The 23,045-nt window shown below is 39.4% G+C and overlaps 1 protein-coding gene across 1 annotated transcript in view; it reads left to right on the top strand.

Moving 5' to 3' along the window:
• The window catches only part of HDAC9 (histone deacetylase 9), a 281,586-nt gene that overhangs the window by 125,143 nt on the left and 133,398 nt on the right, over window positions 1-23,045 (top strand). The window contains exons 13-14 of the mRNA XM_010577624.1: window positions 9,891-10,068; window positions 16,465-16,598. Of these exons, the coding sequence (XP_010575926.1) occupies window positions 9,891-10,068; window positions 16,465-16,598 (312 nt within the window). The remainder of the gene's footprint in view (window positions 1-9,890; window positions 10,069-16,464; window positions 16,599-23,045) is intronic.

Here is a 23,045-nt window from a genome sequence, read left to right as displayed (position 1 = left end):
TAAAGTAGAAAGTTATTTTTGTCCTATATTTAGGCACTTTTGAAAACTTTAATATACCCAAGATTGTTGTGTTTTCTCTTGTGTCAGGAAGGACATCGAACATAGTAAGGAGTAACAGAGCCCAGATGAGGAATATAGACTAGGGTTTGGTCTCTAATTTTGTGTCCTTCAGTCTCTTAAGCATTCAGACTTGTTCTCCTGTAAATTACTCTTTTAGGTAGAGAAAAATATCATGTTGGCTAATGCAGTGATAAGTTCTTTATGTAGAGTGATCAAATCAATGAACTACCTTCCAGAAGCGCTACACTGGGACAAGTGTTCTTATTGCCCCCACTTCTCCTCCCCAGCTAGTATTCTTTTTACTTTTTCTTATTGTTTCCATTTCTTGTAATTGTTGTAATATCTTATGATATTTGAGAATTCTGAAGGTATGAATACATGGAAGACTCAGCTTTTGCTGGAAAAAGAATAAAGGCAAGAAAGGACTGGAAGATAGTTGAATATACAAGCAAAATAGCTTTCAAATTTAAAACAGAAAGAAAATGGAGAGCATTATCATAAAGAAGAGAGACGGTGAGAAGGGAAGAGGTTGGAGCTTATGATACTCAGTTGTTTGGATTTCGTAATACTGCTCCCTCTCTTCTCCCTTTTAGTCCCACCCAGTCTTCCACATCCCTCCTCATGACAGCTGTCTAGCCCCTTTACTTTTTTAGAGGGGACATATAAAGTACATTGCGATGAAGCAAGTTCAAATAAATTCATTCATCCTTCCTATGAAACTTAACAAGTATTATGGTCTCTTCTGAACTGTACTTTGCATTTTGATGACCAAGATCTTCTCAAGGAATGAGAAACCAGAGAATTTATTTTGCATTATACAATTAGTGCTATGCTAGCACATACTTTTTTCCATAGTTTTTTTTAACCCTCTATTCATTTCTAAATCACCAAACATAAGGGTTTTCCTCCCCATTTTCAATTTGCCCATTCTGGCCGTTCTCCCACTTGTTGAAAAGCAGCAAACCTTATGCTGAGAAACATATAGTAGGAAAGCCCCTGGTTTCAAGAAATATTTAAAAGTAATCTTTAGGTGTTCAGTTCAATTTTGCTCAAATTACACAGAATTTGATACAAATAATTTGATCTTATTCCAAATGAAATAAAACAAAGAAGTACAACAAGATGCACTTGTTTGTTGTGGAAATATATTTATTCTATAAATATATAGAGCAGTCTGCAAACATATAGAATACTTTATAGGTATATGGAACAGATCTGTAAAGATTTATTTTGTGATAGTTTCTCTTTTTTTTCCACCCACAGCATCCTTCCTATATTTGGTAGAGTCTCAAACTATATCACCATTTCACTACATATCGCTATTTTCCTGTGTGCCAAAATCAATGAAGTGAAGAGCTGAGCACTGGAGAAAAACATTTTTTAAATACTTCATGATATTTGCAAATGTATGTGTGTACATACATACATTTTCAAGAAACCATGTAACTCTTACTACAAATATGTTGGAAAAAGGAAGTCTGTTGACATTTTAAGCACTGAAGTAACGTGTGAGATTTGGTAATATACCTATCTGAAATCTTCAGAGGGGCAGAAGTCCTCCAGCAAAGGACTGGAACCTGGTATCCATCAGGTTACAACACTTTACACCAGTGGGACAGCAGAAAGGGATAGTTTGTACAGAAGAGCTCTGGTGCAGGCAATGGCAGTACACACACCTGCTAGAGTTTGTGCATTAGGTAGTGATCTATAGAGAGAGAACAGAGTTGGTGAAACACCTTGGTTAAGGCTCTTATATTTGCTGACCATATGGTCCACTGATGCTCCCTGTTCTAATCTCTTGTGCCTCCATACAAGAGAGAAGGCATCTGCAGAGGGCTTCTATACACCCCCATGATTTTATGCTTAGACACTGATGAGTTAGTCTGTATTGAAAAGCAAGGTTTTCCAAGGTTTGCTCTTTATATGTCAGACCCAAGTAATTTCCATGAATTCTACAATAAATCATGAACTCAGCAGAGTTGCCTGTAAAACCAAAGCAGAATCTGTTGAAGTATGCAGAAAACACAGATCTTCAGCAGGGCTGCTGCTGAATTTAGCCTGGAGACTATTATTTTTCTGCCTGAAGGCCAAACTAATGATTCTTCACTTGAACAGAAACCATACAAGTCTGCTAAGAAAAATAGTTCCAATGAACAGCAGAAAAATGGAAGTGGTTGAAATGACCTGCATAAAGTAACACCAAACTGATTTGCCAATACTGGTGAAGAGAGTTGGGTGATATTTCCCAGAACAATGAAACAGGTGGGACAGGTGATTTTCATTAATTAGTTTGGGCCAACTAACAGCTTAACTGAATGACTGCTGGAAGGATGCTAGGATTAGGTGGTTGTAACCATTAAATGCTATTATAAGCCTATTTATTCACATCAGACTGAAAGAAGCAAATACTTGTTAATACTGAAAGTTAGGGCAAGACGTGGATAACTGTGTTTTGCCATTGGTATTAATTTCTGCACTTCCCTGTATTGTTTTTTTGGAAAGCACCAAATGACTTCAGGAAAATCTTGTGGTATTTCTAGTAAAAGTAATAAAGTAACAAGAATCCTCTAAAGAGCTTTATTTAAAAAAAAAAACCAAAACCAAAACCAAAAAAACAAAAAACAAACCAAAACCAAAAAACAACACACAAGGTGTTCAGATGGTCCCTTTCTCCCTTTCATTGTACCCCCAATTATTTCTATATTTATCCTAAATCTCCAGGAGAGTCAGAAAGTGAGGAAAAGATTCATTTGGGAGTGCAAGCTTTTGAGGACATGCTGCATTTTCTTTGGATGCGTGCTGCGCACACCGCAGCGTCAGCACTTTAGCAGAAGTGACAGAAGTTAAGTACCTGCCAATATCAGGAGCAGAGAAGGCAGGTCTTGCAGGAGCGGGAACCGGGAGTGAAACCAGCAGCTCAGCTGGACTCCTGGAACTTCCCTCCAGTAGAAAGTGCTCTGTCTTTAGAGCCCTCCTTTCTGTCACTCCCAGAAACCATTTCCTATCACTCCTTTCTTCTTAATCATGCCAGGCTTCAACTTAATGACTGCCTGGCTCGTATTTCTTCACCAAGATAGCTGAAAACTTCTCAACCCATGTGGCCATCTTTACTCCTCACCTACATTGGACCAGGATGGCTCATGTTTAGACAGTTAGATTTTTGGAAACTCTCCATCCAAGGGAGCTAACTTTTACCATCTCTCCCTTTGAAACCACAGGTCAGCAACCCACCCAGCTCCTTGTGCAGTAGGGGTAAAAGATAGGGTCCCGACCCTGCTGTTATGCCCTACAACCAAGGGGTGCAACCACAGCCCTGACCCACACATTTGGTCACGCAACCCAAGGCAGGGAACGTGTCCTCTCCTACATGACTTGATGAAGGAGCACACTGTTGTCACCCCATTAATAGGCTTTGCTCTTCCCCTATTCCTTGGCCCACTAGACAAGAATGTTGCCATTTTAATAATGCTTTCTGCCACCCCAAAGGTGCTCCTGCCCTAGAAGGGAAGGGTGGCAGGAGAGGGGCCTCTGTGGCAGCAGCTTTGCTTCTCCAGGAACAGAGAGGGAAAACAAAGCTCGTTGAGAGTGGTGACCATGCCCTGGGCAGTCACTGCAGTTGGGCCACCCCAAGTGCTAAGCTCTACCTTGGCAGTAGCTGGAATAAGTCTTTCCACAGTCCTCCAGGAGGCAAGGGGAGGGCAGAGGGCACAGGGTTGTTTTGCTGTGAGCAGCAGGTTGCTGCCCAAGGCAAGTCTGCTCTGCCTAGGACTCTAGGCAGTTCTGGGGTATGGCTTTCATCCCACTGTTCTGTATCTACACATGACTTCCAGTTGATAAGACTTCATTTCTGTTTACCCATTTTCTAGTCAACACTGTGTTCCTTGGATTACAGCAAGAGAAACCCAAATTCTATAAACATCCTGATAATATGTGACCCAATATGCCCAGATGCCTCAAGGCTAGCTGCCCTGTTTCTTCCTGTCTATGCTTTTGCTTACTCTAAACCCCTTTCTACCTATTCAGTCTGTGTCTGTATTCATACTTGCTATTTATTCACTTTTCATAAAAATGCTGATTCTGAATTTGTGGCTGACTATATTTTAGATGGTGATACTGATTATTTTTTTTTTGAAAGTGATGACCATGGAAGTTTGTGGCTTTACGTGTGGCTTTGTTAAAAATAGTATCGGTAGGGTTTCTCAGTCATGTGTTTTCTCCAAGTGACAGAGCAGTTTAAAAGAAGATATCCCTGAAAATGAATATGTTGAGAGATCTCAGACTAGTTTCTACTTTAGGTTGTATAGATTGACAGAGATAAGCCATTCCTGCAGTTTCACATTTGTTCACACAGGTATTTTCAGAAGACCTCATGACCTATTTTTGCTCAGCTCCTGAGGGCAACTAGTTATGGTTTTGTTTGAGGACAGTAGGCTGAACAGTTGTTCACAAAACTCCTGGGTCAAGAGTGCTACAACTTCTGCTTACCTACAGGTCTTTTTGTTCTAATACTCCTTATTTAAGAATTCATTGCTGCCTGTTTTCTTCCCTGTCACTTCTGAGGATAACCAAGGTCAATCCTATTAATACTTCCCATGAAGTCCACGATTTCTGAAGCACTGTTAACTAGCTACATCTGAACTGTATGAGAAGTTTCTGGGTGTCCAGGATTTCTGACTGCATCAGACTTGGGATGATGCTGTCTTGGTTTGGGCCAAGGCTGCCATCGTGGGGACCTTAAAGCAGGACTGAGCTCTCTTTGCTGCAAGCAGATGCCATTTTGCTGGATGCAGCCACTGGCTGGCCTGGACAGCCCTTAGGTGCATTCAGCTACAACAGCACTGGGAAGGTAGGAACGCAAGGAGGGTGGTGGGGAAGACAAGTGGCAGGACCTGAAGTTACTCTGTTCCCATGTTGCTACCAGGGTCTGGAAGAAGCTAAGGAACAGGGCCTCCAACAGGAGCTTTGGGGCGAGAGAAGGCAGCAGAGCAGGTGTCAGAAATACCCTTCAGAGGAAGGAACCAGAGGAAGTACTTGAAAGGCAGCAGGTCCTCCTGCTGGGCGAGTTTTGTTTTCATGCTCACTTAGGGCAAAACTTCCTGCAGAACATACGTATTTTTCCTCCTCAGCAATAATTGGTCCCTTGGGTAATTTTCAGAAAACAATGTGGAAATTATAGGAAAAAATTAACTAGTGAACAGACTGCCAAAAATTTCTTTGAGAGGAAAAACTTTGTAAGGGTTAGTAGTACTGAAGGTCTTTGGGGGAGGGAAGAGGAGGGAAGAAGGATGGGTGTTACATGAATAGTTTTTAACAGTTAATAGACATCAGCACACATTTCATACTTCAGCAGAATGCAGTAGAGACACAGTGACAGAGGGCTAGAAACCTGGCTACAGATACGTAAGAGACTATAAGCACTAATATCGCTATTAGGAATAGCAAATTTTGAATTTCTCCAGAGAAAAAAGTTTTCTACCACAATAAAAAAAGCCAAAGCATAAACCCTGAAGAGAGGTACAGATGCTCATACACACTTAGGATTATGGTACAGAAGTACAAATCTTAGGATTCATTCAGCTATGATTAAACTAAATAAAAAAAATGTATCAAACTGAATTAAAAAGCAGACTGTTGAGACACAAGTTTTTGAGTAAACCCCACATATTTTTTTCTCTGTACAAAACATAACAGCTTAAAGGAACATTAATTCATAGACAATTCACCTATACTTTATCATCCAACAATACAGCTGAATATGCTTGTGGGTCACCAGTTCTCACAACCAGTACAAATAAGGAAGTAGTTCTCGTTAAAATCCTGAGAATATACAAAACATTAAACACCAAAATGCACAAATCACACATCTACATGAAAGAAGTATTCACACCAACCCAAATTAATTCCAGCTCCTCCTAAACAACAAACCTTACAGTAAGAATAGGAGAATAACAAATATTTACCTCCCATGCCTCTACAAGGGTCATCTTCTCTTTAGATACGGATTCTAAAAATCCTCCTCAAAATAATTACTGAGGACCTGAGCTGGTTTCTGGGCAAGACGATGAATGGCCCTCCATTCACTCCAGCAGCGGCCCTAATTGCCTGCCTCTACTAATGAACTAATCTCAGGCACCTGGAACTAGCAGGCTCCATGCCGGGCAGGCAGGGCTCGGGTTACCTAAGAAATGCTCCAAATATATTCACACAAATCACTAACCCTGCAGATGTGCAAATACTGCTTTTGTCATATTGCTGGAGAGATGGACATGTGTTTGCAGTGCTGTAGCACATAAAACCTGAAGATGAATTCATTGTGTTGCTTTAATCCCTTCCAGAGACCAGGTGGGCATTTGGGGAGCCAGATAAGTGTGTTGATTATCCACATTACTCATTGCATTAATCCACTTGTCTGTGTGACACAGAGTATCTCAAATGCTCACAGCATAAATATGTAGGTGGCTGGAAAAAATATATGTATTTCATGAGTGCCTGTTGTCTGTAAAATGAAACCTAATCAGGAAGTTAGCCGAAAACTTTGACTAAAACCTAAACAATTCCAAATTTTGCTGATGCCTAGAGTTTTTAAAATTACAGTTAAAGGATCTGGAAATCACCAGAGGATGTAAGCAAGCCTCAGTGTAAGCCTTGTGAGACAAACTACTGCACTTTGCAGAAATTTTAAAAGGTTTTCACAGGCAAACAGTTTTCTGTGACCTCAGAAATTAAAACAGGTGTCATGCAGCTTTCCACCCAATCATCTGCAAATTTATTCTCCTTCCCTGGACTGATTATGCTGATAAACATGTGTCAAATTCTAGGTATGTGTCTGGTTTCATTTGGGGAGGGAAGAATGATATAAACAAAACACAGCTAAGCAGGAAAATACAGGAGAGGAAGAACAGGCTCTCTTCTTGGTCTCTGACAAATTGCTGAAATATATGGCTGGCTGGCTCTTAGGTAATGTTCACGTAGGTTGATTAGCATTAAAAAAATTTACCATGATTTGTTCACATGCCTAAAAAACAGTGTTATTTCTATTGCTTGCATAGACACAAACACCTAATCTTTTTATAAGTAAAGGTAGGAATAGCTTTCTGAATTATTTACATTTTGTAGTGTTCCAGACTTTGCTTTTTTTCTTCTTCAAGACACCATTAAAAAAAACAACCCAAAATCACTTAAATTGACTTTTTCAGGTCTGAGACCTGGATAGATGAGATTTTAGGTATTGATCAAAAGGCAAACTTACAGCTTCACTAAAAAAGATTGTGCAGGTATTGCACAAGTGAAGTTCAGGTCTGAGCATAAAAGAAAGGTAGACAAGGCAGCTTTAAAGGCTCAGAACTCAGAGTCTACTGGCACTGAGAAAAGTCCAAACAGAAATATTTCTGCACAGTATGAATCCCTCCTCACTGATAGCTGAATTTCCAAGATTTCCTTAAGAAGTATATTTAAATAATACTGTTTGATGCAGACTGCCAGAACACACTGATGTGCCCTTACTAGCTTGAAGAGAATTCCAACAGGGAACAAACCCTTTTGTCTTCTGTACTCTAGTAATTAGCAGAAAAGTGAACTCAATTAATGAATTATCATTAGTTAGTGTGAACGCTGAAAGATAGTATCAAAAGTTCCCTTGACCTAAGAACTACACAGATACCAGCTATTTAATTAACACAATGAATGCAACCTATGAGATTGAGGAGAGCAGCAGAAATTTCATGTATGGCAGTGAAGCTCAATGTGAAGAAGGGTTCCTGCAGGTAGGAGTTTGGCTTCTTCCAAACTGCTCAGCTAGCTCTCGTGCTTTGGAAGAGTAGGCAGGAGATGGCGAATACACGAGAATCAGACAGACAGTGCTGCTGTCACCACTTGACCCTAGGATGCAGGGAGTAGTCATGCCACAGACAGCAAAATACTTCCTGTGCCTCCCTCATTGAGCACTAAGCCAGCATTGAGGAAAGTGAATGCTAAATCCTCACAAAGGAATTTATCTACTTCTGTTCTCCATAGGGAAAATATTCAATGCGGTACCATCCACACATTATCCACTTCTCTCCAATCACACACACTCCCAGCAAAGGTTACAAAAGATGTGTATGCCTAGGAGCACAAAAAAAATCTCCCCTGAAAATTTATCACAATTAAAATAATTAGTGAAACTACATAAAAACAAGGCACTTACTTAGGCATTTCAGGAAAAAATTCCTGAACATTAAGTTATGTTATGTTCATAAGGAAAGGGGATACATAGATGTCTTCAGATACCTCAAGATATTTCCTGGAATATATAACACCATCCTGTGATCACACATTAAAAAAGCAATAGGAAAAGTTGGGGACTGTATTTAAAGAAAGGCAAATGGTTCAATGACCCCAAACCAAGATACTTCTTGTAAAACCTCTTTCTGCTTACTTGTATTTTCTTTCTTTATTTAGTCACTTATGACAAGGTCCCAGGTGATTTACCCTTCCCATGACCTTATGTATTTTCACTGAAGTGGTGACCCTAAATATTAATATGGGTTTTCAGCTGCCTTTTAAAGTATTTGTTCTCATTTCAGCTGTTATTGATGAGCACTCATTTTCGTAAAGGCCTCTTTTTTTACATGCAGGGCAGACATTGTCACTTCCCATGAGCTGTGGATTGGTTTTGCAGCACGTGAGGGGCTGGGGTACTCCCAGGTACTCCCACCTGCCTTCCCACACAGCCTGAACTCAGCTTCACCTCTGTAAGCACCCAGCATTCCCTCCTTGGCCAGGCCAGGCCTCTGAGCTTCTGTCCCAAGCAACAGCATACAGCACTGCTAATTGTTACTGGGTTTAAAAAAAAAAAAAAAAGAAAAGCCATATATATATGCACCATATATATACCTGCATATATGTATACTGAGCCCAGGTGAGGATAAACAGAGTCTGCAGTTCTAAGACAGAAGTGTGAATTTCAACTGAATTTATATTGCAAAGTAGTTTTGAAATCTCTCTCTTGCATTCACTTTCTGTTGAGGTTCCAGGACTATATGCACAAAAAATTAAAACAGAAAGAAAAGGACTTGCGAAGCAATCCTACTGTCTGGAGTGAGTGAATGCCAAGGTTTCTACTGACTTCAGCAGGGTTTCAGCCTTTGCCATGTCAGCAAAAGTCACCATCTGTTGACAAACAAAGCACCTTTCTGCTCTGTCTCAGTCTTTTCACACCTACCTACCTTTCCTGAAGTGTTTGGCACTGTCTACAGCCAGCAGCAGTTATGACAAAAAAAGATGGTCCCTAAGTGGGATCTCATGTAACAGTTCCTGAATTTCTAAATGATTTTGAAAACCTATGTGCAAATTGTTCCTGTTTTCCAGGGAGCTTTGGGAACTGAGTCCTCTGTAGAAACTTGACTCACAGTTGCTCAGCCAATTTGGTACTGAGTAGTAAGGACACCACTTTTCACTTCCAGTGCTGTAGGAAGATTTTATTTTCATTTGTGCAGGGTCATGAAATGCATATTCTAACATCATATTATGTATTCAATATATTAGAAAAACCTTTGTCTTTTATAAGCCTCTGCATGGGAAGCCGTCTTTACCTCTGTCAGAGAGAACTGACAGGTTGCCTGCCATCACCTAGTCTCCAGCAGACTCAGCAGCCCACACTGTCAGTGTGAAAACATCTGTTGAATGGATTTATTGACTAGGTCTTAGGTGTGAGTTGTTGTTTTTTTTTTTTTCCACACTGTTTATTACAGCCCTGACCTAATGAACTTAATTTGTTGACATGTTTCCCTCAGTGTCTTACTTGATGCCGTCTCACATTTCTTTCTACTGTGCTGTTTTCTTGGAAACAGGAGTTCCTGGCACATCAGCGTGTCCACCAATTGCAAATCTACCAGGCTCAGATGGCTACAGTTGGCATGGCAGGATTAGATAAACATCGGCCAGTGTCCAGGACCCCGTCTTCCCCTGCTGATTCCACATTACCTCACCCAGACGTGGACCAGACCAGCCAGCATGTCTACACGACTGGTAGGATTCCCTAAAGACTGCTTTTAATAGGCAGGGCAAATGCGTTTGTTCATGTAGGATCAACAGATTTAAATGCCTCAAATACCTCCTGCAGTAATGCATTCAGTTTTAGCCTTACTGTTCCTCAGTTTTATGATGCTGTACTGGCATCAAGTCAACCAGCGCAGCTGATAAATCACAGGGTTAATATTCACACAGTCATAAATTATTATCATTGACTGGCTCTGGCAATATAGCAACAGGTGCGTTTTTGGTGCCTTTAGGTCATTTATAGCTTTTTCTTTCATTTCCCTATCCTCTGGTTCTTTTCTCCATGTTCTTGTTGCCTGTTTTGTAAAGAGACCACCAATAAGTTGAAGAAAGACCACCAATAAGTTGAAGAAAGACCACCAGTAAGTAGAAAAGCTGCCATATAATTCTCAACGTCTTCATTTGACAAGTCAGTCTATGCTACAAGGTTGCTTTCCCTACAGAAAGAGCAAAGCCGTAGCCATGACTAGAAGGTCACTTTGGCTACAGCTTTGGTGTCTTTCAGCAGTTGTGTGGAGGATACAGAGGAAGGTTTTTCTGGTCAGGCCCTGGGCAGTCCAGTCACTCAGGGAGCATCTCCTATTGGTATGGCCTGGGCTGTCCAAAGCAGAGTGATTAGAACCGCCCAAATCTTCAGTAACAGGAAGAAAAATGACCACAGAAACCCCATTTCTTATTATGGGTAATCTAACTTTGCAAGAGGGTCCATCTTTTTAAGAGTCTGAAGCTCAGTATAACATTACAGTGTGGTTAGAAGTGAAGATTCACTTACTCTGTGCACAAGAAAGGGGAAATGAATACTTGGAGATACTGTTTATTGAGGTTTCTGCCAGAATTATTAATTCCTTCACAATGGTTGGCAGAACTTGCCATGCTGAAAGCTTACAGCTCTTCAGGCTGTGACCATGGATTGATGTAGGATGGAGTCCTTAGTGGACACTGTATGTGACTTTGTGAGGCAGCGTGCTCTCCCATCTTTCCAGTTAGAATGTGAACTTGGAAAGCAAAAATGTATTATTTTAAAGAAAAAAACTGCAAAAGAAAAAGAAATGTCCTTAAAGCACTGCAAGTAAGCTGGTAAATGGATGCAAGATGGCATTCAAAGATGAAAGACATAATTTCTTCTTCTTTAAATACACGGTCAATTTAGGAATTTCACTTGTTGGGTAACAAACATTTGGATTGTACAGAAAGAAACATTCTAATTCACTTTCCATGAGTTTCTGCAAAAAAAGACCAGCTGTGTATAGACAAGATTATTAAACCAGGCCACTGTTTTTCTACTTGTGGTTCGGAGTCCCCAAAACATTGTAAACTCAGTCTAAAAGATTCACAGAGCACACTGTGTGTAGGTTTCAATGTCCTGTTCAAAAATCTGCAGTTCCACTGGAAAAGTTGAATGGAGTAACAAACATTTCAGTCTGATTGCTAAGGTTTACTGACAACCCTCTTTGTAAGTCCCCAGAAAGGGGTCTAGGGTCAAGGGGGTTACATATATCTGGGGACTTGTGGCATCAGTGGAACAGATCAAGAAAGAAAATGTGAAGTTGAGATGGAAGAATAAGAGAAGGAATGAAATGATGTAGGACAAACACTGAATGGAGATGGTGTCGGGAAACAGGACATACCAGGCATAAAGGGCTCGAGATCTGACACAAGGAAGCCTGATGGGTTCTGCAGTGGAAATGCAGACAGTGCATATGCAGAGAACCTTATCCGTTTAGTAAAGCATTGCTACATGAACAACAGCAGTGGAAAGAGAGAAGGAAAGAGAGAAGGAAAGAGACAAAAAATGCATCTTATTCCAACTGAGATTCTCAATCCTCCACTGAACTCTTCTCCCAATCCAAAACATCTTTTTCTTGAATCCTTCTTTCTCCTTTTGTTGAACCTTTTTTCCCCCTCTCCACTGCTCTTTCAAGATAATCATCTCTACTCATTAAAGAAAAACAATCCTGCTATTTCCACTTTCACTACAAATTTATGCTGCTGCTTCTCCACTTCTGTTCTGTACCTTCACGTCTTTCATGTCCTCTAGGTACTGGCTGAAGACATAGTGCGGTGCTGTAGCTGCTTCCAAGCTGTACCTACGCTAACAGCCAGGACCCCCTGGCTGATTGATCAGTTCATAGGTCGAACAGAGCACACACTTCTGCATTCCTGATGAAGCCTTTCCTTTCTGGTTGAAGAAATCCCTTTCCCTGACATGTTTCTAGGCTTATAGACTTATATATATATAACCTTTATCACTGCAGTTTCTGAGTACATTGAAAATAGAGCTATTTTCTATATTATGAGATTAACACCTTTGGAGTGACAATAAACAGAGACTTTGCAACATCAACAGTTCTAATACAGTTTCTGTGAATAACTAGATTGATATGTGTATTATTAACATATGGTATGGTATGGTATGGTATGGTATGGTATAGAATGGTTTTATTTGTGCATAGTATTTCCTGGGTCTGGATGGTGCCCTAGCATTTATTCATTGGTCAGTGGAAAGAAAGAATCCCAGACTCAATTTTTATCTATTCTTATACAGCTTTTCCAAAATCCTTTGGGATGCAAGCCCTGAGCAACCTGGGCTCATCACAATGCTGACCTGCTCTGAGCAGAGGGCTGGACTACAGACTTCTGGAGGTCCCTGCCAACCTGAGCTATCCTGTAGTTCTATGATTTGCTCCCTTAAGAGAGCACAAGATGCAACCAGCCATTGTCCACAGCAGTTGCAACAATACCATTATTAAAAGCATGGAAGGAAGGAATGGGTGGGTGGAAAGGGAGAAAATTCTAGTACAGCATGACATGAGGTCAAAATCAGAACGTAGAAATTGATGTAAAAACACCTCCTTGCCTTGAATTATTTTTTACTGGTTTGGTTTGGGGGTTTTTGTTGTAGTTTTTTTTTTCTTTCCTGTTTAAAGACAGTATATTCTTGGAAGAGAAAAAAGATAGAAGGAAAACTATTGGCGCAGAATATTACACAGGGATCAAAATGAGCCTATGTTTTTGTGAGTCATGAGAGAAAATGCTCTTAGCCAAATATCAGAAGGGAATCAGAATGGTGATGGTTGTGAGAGAGCTATGCAACATATATGCAGTATGTGCACAAGATAATGAGTTAAAGATGGAAAAAAATATAAAGACTACTTGATGTTCATTTAGATGGTTTACAGAATATTTGACATTATTTAGTCAGATTTTTCTTCTGAATAATTTATTAGATATTCTTCCCTCAGGTTTTCTTATTGGTACTGCTGTTCCCCAGGGCATTTCACCTTCTTCAAAGCATGCTGTTAGCCAACATTTTTTAGGTCTCTTGCTGTGCCTCTGTTTAAAATATGATTAAAAGAAGCTGACCCAAATAAAGTATTTTGGAAAAGAATGAGTGTTAGGGAGTCCCCACCAGGAAGACCTTGTTTTTTCTGACTTAATGCAAATTCAGTTTCTTTTGTCCTGTGTCCTCTATCATTATATGGTTCAGCGGTGCCACCATTCCAGTCTGTCATCAGGGCCACATTCTGACCTCAGTAATATTGGTGTAAATCCAGAATAAATCCACCAGTCTCAGTGGAGCTGCTCAGATTTACACAAGGAATCTGAGAGCAGAATCTGGCTGTAGGCATTTGTTCTGGAGAGAGAGAATAACCATCTTTTATTAATATTTCACAGCAGTCTGCAATTGAAAACAGTTGTCTCCCTCTCTCTCTTTTTTTGTGGGGGTGGGGAGATTATTGGCTGAATCCTGTTAGGGAAATCCTACAGGCTATTTTTAGCAGTAAGCTCTACTGCTGCATTGTGGTATTGTACCAACCACATGTGCTGTATGACCAGCAGCCACACATCTGAATTACTTGCACATCCTAAATCAATTTAGATGTTTGCGATAAATGAAAACATATATTTCAGTCTTTTCTTAAGTCAATTAATCCTGCTAGAAATAAATTTTATACTCAGTGGTGTGAATATTTTAGTATTTAAAAGTTTGGAGCAGATGCTTCTGCCGTGCAATACTGACCTGACTCAATTACACTGATTTTTGATTCCGACAAAATAATTCACATACAATAAAATTACATTTTTAGTTATATTCTATTTTAGGAAAAATACTAATGCACTACAAAAGGGATGTTTATGTCAGCCAGAGGAGGCATCCTGAATACACAGTTTCAGCATTTCACTTCAAAACCACTGTTTAGTTGCAACCCTGATATGGGTCATCAAAAAGTGTCATTATTACATAACATCTCGATTCTGTATAATAATAACATAGTAAAATATATATTTTTTTAATTTCTATTAACTACAGTTTGGACTATGCAAACCTAAGCCTGTATGGAGCATTGATAATTAGAATAAAACATTCATTGGAAGAGTGGCAGGCAGGAGATACTTTCAACTTTCAGCTAATTTTGTTAACATTTAACAAGTGTTTCCATTCAAATCCATTGGATATAACTGCCTACTCTGTCTAAGAGCTTCTGAAAGTCCTGATGCATGTACATTTAGCATCTAAACACCTTCTCTGTTGGGCAGGGGGATGGGAGGAAAAGTCTTCTTATCTAATGTTATAATAACCACTGGCAAACTGTACAATCTGGGTATGCAACAGACTGTAGAAGTTAAAACTTTGGGTGCCAAGAAAAGGAAAGCAAGGTATGTAAGCATGCACTTATTTGTGTGCATACTTGTTATTTCAAATAACTTATAAGACCCGATGATAGAGCAGCAAAGCTTATAAATGGTACAGTGCAAATAACTGCAGAGAAAGGAAATTATTAACTGCTTTGACAATGCCAGCAGAGATTTTAAGCTGCATTAGTTTATTAACTCCAGATTTTCACTGGTTCTTTTTTTTTTTTCTTTAAAGGAAAACAAACCAAGAAAGTAAATACAAGAATTTATTGCTAATGAACTATTTTGTTTGTTAGATAATCATTTAGCGTAAATATAGTCACGCTGCACATAGGTATTATGTTTGCGTTCTCCTTATGCTAAACATAATTGTTGTATTATCATTTTGGCTTAAATAGAGAGATCCCAAAGGATCAGTTTTAAAGTGCATGAGCTAAGAAATATGGCAGCATAAATATTTCTAGAGCAGCATAATTTCTGGCTGGATTCTAACTGAATTATCTCAGAACCTTAACTTTGCATTGCCCACAATGTATACAGACTCTTATTCAGCGGAGTTTTTAAACACTTTATTAAAGTTCAATATCCATTCAAGAACTTTGCTAAATAAGGGCGGTATTGAGCATGTTGTTGAATCTGGACTTTAATTTTGTATTTTCTTCACTGTCTGACTTTTCAGTAGCAGGCTAACACAATTTTCCTAAAACTGTGTTGGCATCCCCGGTAGTGGTGGCAGATAAGAAAGAGGTTTTTAATGCCAAGTTTTGCAGGTTGGAGAAACTGTTAATCTGAGTCCCTTTCAACTGTAAGGGGAAGAAAAATCCAAATGTTTCGCAACTGAAAATAGTTCACAGGAGTAAGGAAAATATTTTTTGTTCCAGACATTTCTGAGGGAAATGCAAACAACAAATAAATAAAATAATTTTTCAGTGTTTCTGACTTGGTTTGAAAGCCTTGAAAATTGAGTTTAGCTCAAGCCTACTTGCTAAAAGTTCTCTTTTACTCCCAATACACAGCTACAGAGCAATGTGATATTGATAGGTGTTCTGTATAAAGTTGTTCTGCCCTTGAATGCATGAGCATAGAAAATTCAAAAGGAACCTTGCATTGCAGTCTAACAACAGGATTTGGTCCTAACTGACTAGTGGGTGGAACTTTTCTTTTTAATGAAAAAGGACTCTGGCTGCCACTGCTGCAACTATCTGAAACTTTCATCTGATATGCTTTGAGATCTGGAAATAACATAGTGTTAGTTAAGCAGTAGAAATACAGAGTGGCATTGCCACTTTAAAATTTATTTTAAAAGGTTCTTCTGAATGATTTTCCTTGCATCACTATGAATATATAACTTTTTCTTGCTATATATAGGTTAACAGCCTTAACTGACCTTACCCACAAGAGAAAGAGAAAACAAGTGATTCAGTAATAGGACTGAATTTTTTCTAGCCATAAAAGCCTTAACAAGACTCCACCCAATTTCCTTTCTTCTTTACAGTTAACTATATTAGAATAATTTCTTGAGAATTCATTTTTGCCTTATCAGTATCACAAGATGTACCTTGTACGTCAAAATTCAGAGTCTCCCAGAGGAAAGGGGAATTAAGATCCAGAATTTTCACCTTGCTCTGTCAATAAAATCCAGTTGTGCTATAGTATGCCTGACATGGAACAGTATAACTTGCATTTGTTTCACTTACTGTTTCTTATTGTGCTGTCTTTCTGCTGAAGGTGTTGTGTATGACAGTCTGATGCTGAAGCACCAGTGTATGTGTGGCAACTATGCTAATCACCCTGAACATGCTGGAAGGATCCAAAGCATCTGGTCAAGGCTGCAAGAAACTGGGTTGCTAAACAAGTGCGAGGTAATTAAAAAAAAAAAGACCAGATACTTGACTTGTTAAAGTAAATGGCAAATTTATGAAATCCTAAATCTGTCTTACTTCTCTGAAAAGAGAGTAATTTGTCTGAGGAATTATTTGGACTTAACTGATAATATTAAAATAATGCATTTTAGGAAATCACACTTCCCAATCAGAAACCAAAGAATTTACACAATGGAAGTCATTTATCCACATGCATCAGAATCCAAAATCCAGACATGACTGTGTTCCTCACCTTGATATAGGAAGGTAGACAAGCAAGCAGTAGTCAAAAGGCAAGTGCATTCCGTTCAATAGCACAGTTCTTAACTTTTTCAAGCAGCTAAAGATTTTACTTCTGTAGTAGCATAGAACACTGCTTTTATTTTAATGTAGTTTATATCACTCCATAAGCACATTGCACCTCATTTTATTTCAGACTTTGAAGTCTGTTTCCACAGCATTTTCATTTGCCTGGTGTTCAATGGGTACCACGTCAAAACCTGAGATATTCAAGAGCAATCTTCTAGACAATATCGGAGCAAATGTGGAACTTTTTCTGCTTTGATTTCCCTCACAAAATTGCATATTAAAACATCATGCTTAAATCAAATATGGGCTCTGAGGTTCATATATGACTTGGGTTACTGAAAAACAGCCTTTTCCTACCATTCATTGCTTCCCATGAGTTGTGCAGCACTGCCAAATTCTGCAGAAGCCTGTCGCAATTGAGGGTGCTTACTGCATTGCAGTACAATTTAATGAAGTTCAACACAAATTCACTTATGTTTTGCAGGATCCCACAACTGCCAGGGATCTTATATTCTGTTTTCTTTAATTACTGTTCTTTATATACTTAGGTTCTTACAAACCCAAAGGAACTGGTACAATAGGTCTCTTTGATTAGCTATTAGTGACTGTCCACAAAGATTTTCTGCAGGTAGCCTAGTGTACTGGGCAGTGAGATATTGCAAGCACTATAAATGGATTTGCTGTATACACTCATCTAACTAGATGGCAGCACTCTAACAGGCTAATTCTTTTTTTTAGCTTGGATAATTTTTTCAATTTTCAGGAAGACTTTCTTTCAGCAAGGCCTTTAAGGCCACATATCACATGAGTGGTTTCACTAGTGGGATCACATACTTACGGATTAAATTAAACATGCACCTGAGTGCTTTACTAAAATAAGGCCTAGTTATCTTCTTGACTCAGGACTCATATTATAAAGAAAGACAAAAAAAAGAGAAAATAAGTAAAATGCAATGTGCTACTATGTATTGCTTTCTTCAGTAATAAACAGATATTGCTGAACAGTAAATTGTGTGGATCTGCAAAAGGTGTAAATAGGAAAAGTGGTCCAGTTTAGTCTGAGATGCACGTGGTCCAATAGTTTCCTGGAAGAGTTAAAGTTTCCTCTTACAATTCTGCAATTTCGAAAACTGAAATATAACCTATTAGGTCTTGCAAAATCCAGTGAGTGGGGAGAGAGGAAATAAGTCACTTCATGTCGAATGGCATTCAGTTAATTTTGACTCCCATTGTGTGCTTTGAAATGAAGCTGGAATGTGAAACGAGCTGTCAAAATGTAAACTCTGATGATAAAACTTTGAGGAGCCTCAGTGTGAAGCTGGTCTGTAGCTCTGGTATTTATCTTGATCCTCTTATGTAGCTAAAGACAGGATTATATTTGATGATGCAATCTGTCCTTTGCTTCACTGAATTCTCTAGCACTTGCTCGACATCAAACATGCCCTTAAAGCTGCTCACTTTCAAAATAAAGAATGCTGCAGTGATTCACTTAATTGGTGCTCTGATTCTTTTCTAAAGAAAAGTTATTCAGCTGAATATATGACTCATGTCACTAAAGGGGCTGTTATTGCATTATTCCAGAAATAATAGGCCGCCATTAAGCTGCATTCTGGAATATACCACACTGAGGATGCGGAGTCAAAGCACCACGGGCAACTGCACCGTCTCTTTTACTGACTTCTGAATGCCTCCTCATGGATATTAGTATTTCCTAATATAATTTCTCAATATAACTTTCCACGGTTTGTGTCAGAAGGAGTGGGGAGGTCGCTGGTCAGTTTTTGCCACGTGCACTGCCTCATGCACCAAGTCTGAAGGGCATTTTAGGAACAGCAGCCTGCAACAGCCGCTTAGGAAATCCTCTGCAGTAACCGTGAACCTTCTTTTTTTCTCTTTTACTAAAACAATAGTCCCACAAGAGGGCTGCAGTCCCACTCTTCGTCTGATGAGGAGTTTCAGGATCAAAGCCAGTTCAGTGAGAGGTCGCTCAGGTCTTGTTACCTTGCAGTGTGTGCATCCTTAGCCACAGGCTTGTGCCAGGAGGCCCTCCCTATTTTCTTAATCTAACAAGAAACCCTTATGAAAATGAGCAATCTATATCTATAGGATCTTTCTTATCTATAGCAAAATGTGGTTCCAAAGTCATGTGGTGTGGATTAACCCCTCTCACGCAGCTCAGGTCTATGGCCCTGGAGAGATGGCTGGCCAAGTGCACAGAGAACCATCTCCTCTAACTGGGCATGGGATGATGGAAGTCATATATACTGGGCTGACACCATGCTTGCTGCAGTTAATAGATTAATTTGGGTAGATTAACCTAGACTTAATCTATTACCTATATGTATTGCTCATATTGCCCCCTATAGAGCATTTTTAAAATACAACTTGGTAAAATCATAACAAGTTTTGACTGGGGTAATCAAAGTTGTGTCTTCACTATGAAATAAAGTGTGCCTGGGACTGTTCTCCACCACTGCAGCCAACTGGCATGGAAAGGCCCATGTTCATACTACAAGGAATGCTGCCTGGCACATGCCAGTGACCAAACCATGTCTGGGAGTTGTTTGGGAGAGTGCTAGTTGCTGCTTAGCCAAAACGGTGTGAAGGACCACTTCAGCAATTTAATAGTACAGATGATTGTGTTCCTCTGCCTGGGAATGTTTCCTGGCACTGCTTAATTTACTGCTGCAGACACAGCCAAAAGGACTTGTTTCTCCAGACTGTACTTTCTCTTTCTAGCCATAGATATTTCAGCTCTAGAGTTATTCAAACAACAGTTTAGAGGGTTTTTGCTAAATTGTGAAACTAGTTAAAGCTTTTTTTCCTTAATCATATCACTCTTCCAAATAAACAGATTACTTCCCCCATCGGCTTCCCCAAGACAAAGGAGAAAGACATTCAGACCACGGCCAGCTCTAGAGAGCTGGATTTGAGAGACCAGTCCCTGACTGAGTCCAGGGCAAGGGAGTGGAGTAGTTTGCCCCCGTAGTGGACTTTTTTATAGTCCTGGTATATAGGTTTTGGAAAAATAAAATTCAGACACAATATTTTTGCAGTAGTTTAAAAGTTCCTGTGTGTTTACTGGAATACCTATTCTGTGTTCATTAAAGGCTGACAGATGTAGAACAGACAGTTAGCAAATGCAGCACCAGAACAGGGCAGCTAAAAGATGTAAAGATTGGCATAAAATCATCCATTATCTTTTTTTGCAATTTTCTCTTGGTAAAGAGCAATGCATAGCTACCCTGCCTTTGGGACGCAAAAAGGACTGAATTATGTTTTGGTAGTGGTGTCTGCTTTCTACTTGTTCTAGGGAGAGGAAGTATTTACATAACTCCTTTGGGGCTATAATTTATGCACACATGACTGACATTAGGCTACACTGATCAGCACAGTTTTAAAAAAGAAAAGAAGAATGTAGACACAGTCCCACTTTGTGCCCCCACCTCTACTTCCTGTAGGCACTGTGGTCCAGCAACATTTTTCTTTTCAGCCTGGAATTTGATCTGAATTTTGGTAGTTTTCTGGATTAGGGAGACATCATACACCTCCTGCTGTCCATATCTCATGGACTGAAGGGGAGAGAAGGAAAGAATTTAAAGATTTAAAAACTTTTGAGACTGCCAGATCACATAGACTGAAATATATGAAAAAATTCCATCCTCTGAACCTCAGTTTACTACTAAAGAAGAGATAACACAGGAAAAGTTAGTCTTTAAGAGCAAAAGTCTTTGTAGTGTTGAACTTATTCAGGTTAGGCACTGGAGGACCAAAACACATGAAGAGAGTAAATGCATCTCTATGTGGGTGCATGTGTGTCAGAGATATGTTTGCAATTCCCACACAACGGAGAGGTAGCAAGCGATGTGGGTGTGCTGACTGGCAAAAAATCCATGCTATCTGTGTGTAGTTTTAAAAACAAGAGAGAATTTAACAACTATGAGAAATCCCAGAAAAGTAGGAAAAACTCTGAAGACCTTGTTTACAAACTGGATATGCTAAGGGAATTTCAGAGACACTATCTCCATATAAATAGCTCCAGTAAAGGCAAATGGACACCTTACACTGAGATACCTGAGTGAGAAGTATTCCTTAAGCTATGTCAACAATTCCTGTTAGTTTAGCAGAGAGAAACAGGCAGTGTCACCTTTGTCTTTTTGAATCTCTAACTGTGCAAGAGTTTAGTCTGCTGAAAGTCTAACCAAAATCTTCGGGTTAATAGAGGTTATCTGTGTGAAACTTTAATGGTCTATTTAAACAGAAGACCACACTAGACAGTCCTCATTGACCTCAAATTCTGTGAAAGGTGAAAGCATTTTCCCGTTGTAGGGAGAATAACTTTCTAGTTCTAGACTGATTTTTTTGAAGTACTCAGGTGCAGTGTTTTGCTCTCCTGAGATGTATAAATGTCTCTGTTGATGAAGGAACTACATATGTCAGAGGAGAAAGCCAACACACACATTGTCATGCACATTAGAAAAGGATGATTTGCCTTCTACTAAGGGTGTAGTAGGTGGATGGATGTAGTATTCAAATCCCCCTGAATGAAATAAATACTGTTCACAAGTTTTCCTATGCTATTTCTCCCTTTTCATTGGCTTTATGCCAATTTTCTTCTTTCTACTAAATGTTATGCTTTTAATACTACCATGGCCGATGAAAATTAAGAAAGACACTTTAAAATAAAAAAGATGTGGATAAAAGTGTATGTGTAAAGTTATACAGATGCATATGTTATGTTGTCTGGTAACTCATGCCAGTGAGAGCCAGAAACTATTGCTTTGCATAACTGAAGTTACATGATTCCAGATTCTGGCAACAGACTTGTGACATGTGCTTTTGTAGATCTGCTAAATCCTGACATCATTGTGTAAGAAGAACTGTTCTTAGCAATTATGACAGGTTATTTTTAATATCAATTATTTTTTCCTCTGTGTAGAGCCTTAAATATTTGAAATTTTAATGTTCTTGAAAATGGCTTGACAAGCAGAGATACTGCAAGGGTGGGATGAAAGGAACAGTAAACGAGGAGGTGGGAATGCAGAAACAGCACAGCTGTGTGCACTGTTTACCTTTCCCTTTCCTCCTGCCATTTACTGTATCAATGTGCTTGCTGATGCTCAAGGTTAGAGCTGGAGAAGCCGTGGGGAAAGAGAAGATCTGGGCTGTGACTGCCCTGGCAGCTGAGCTGCTTGGCTGCACTCCGAGGACCTCACTGCTGGGAGCAGGCTGGAGTCGAGCGTCCTGTTCGGTGCCACCTGATTTCTGCACCAAACCTGTTTCTGCACAACCTGTTTCTGCTCTAGAGAATCTAGCTGGCAATAGTGGGTAGTAGGTAGTTCATCAGCAAAACGTTTTGGGGAGGCCACTTCCAGACCCTACCCTGTTAGGGCAAATCGCTGTATTCCATAGGATATCACAGAGCTCCCCATTGTAAGAACAATGGCTAGCTGTGGGTCGTTTTATAGTTAAAGGGATACGGCATTTAACAGCACTTTAAAAAGAGCCAGACAATTAACTCTCTTAAACATCTCTTAAAGAGTTTTGTATAACTTGTAGAAAACACATGACCAGAGAGAGTATTTTACTCAAGGTTCTTTGATGTGACCTTCAGAAAATACCTCTTTACTTTTCTTATGCTTTTGTTTTAGCTGTCCTAAAAGCCAGCCTCCCTTCCCAGTTTTGCTGTGGAGAATTGGGTATATAGATTTTAAAGCAGCTTATTAGAAACTTAGACATTAATGAGAATGGATGAATGAATAAATGTTACCAGTCACCTCACTTGTGAAGAAAAACATTTTATCTGACCCAGAAGAACCGTTACAGAGTTTACTGACTCCATGAAGTAACATAATGTGCCGATTTTGATTGTGGAACTGTGTGTTAAAAGGAAGTGAGTGCACCGCTACAAATTCTCATGTGAGACTGGGAGAGGCTTGAAGAAATTAGAGATGAAAAAGGGTTTATTAAGTCATTTAGTTCTTGGATCATTCCCTAAAATGTTTTTTCCACTGCTGTGTCCAGTCAAGTTTGAAACACTGCAAGAAATAGGGCTTCCACCATTTCCCAGAGGGGGAGCTTATTCCACAGTCATCTAGATCTAACTGTTAGGACATTTTTCCTGATTAATAAGAAAAA

Source organism: Haliaeetus leucocephalus, unplaced genomic scaffold, assembly GCF_000737465.1.
Source record: "Haliaeetus leucocephalus isolate CR32 unplaced genomic scaffold, Haliaeetus_leucocephalus-4.0 Scaffold566, whole genome shotgun sequence".
In the NCBI taxonomy this organism is placed as follows: Eukaryota; Metazoa; Chordata; class Aves; order Accipitriformes; family Accipitridae; genus Haliaeetus; species Haliaeetus leucocephalus.
Note: the sequence above shows the minus strand (reverse complement) of the source record. Positions and strands in the feature narration are given on the sequence as shown.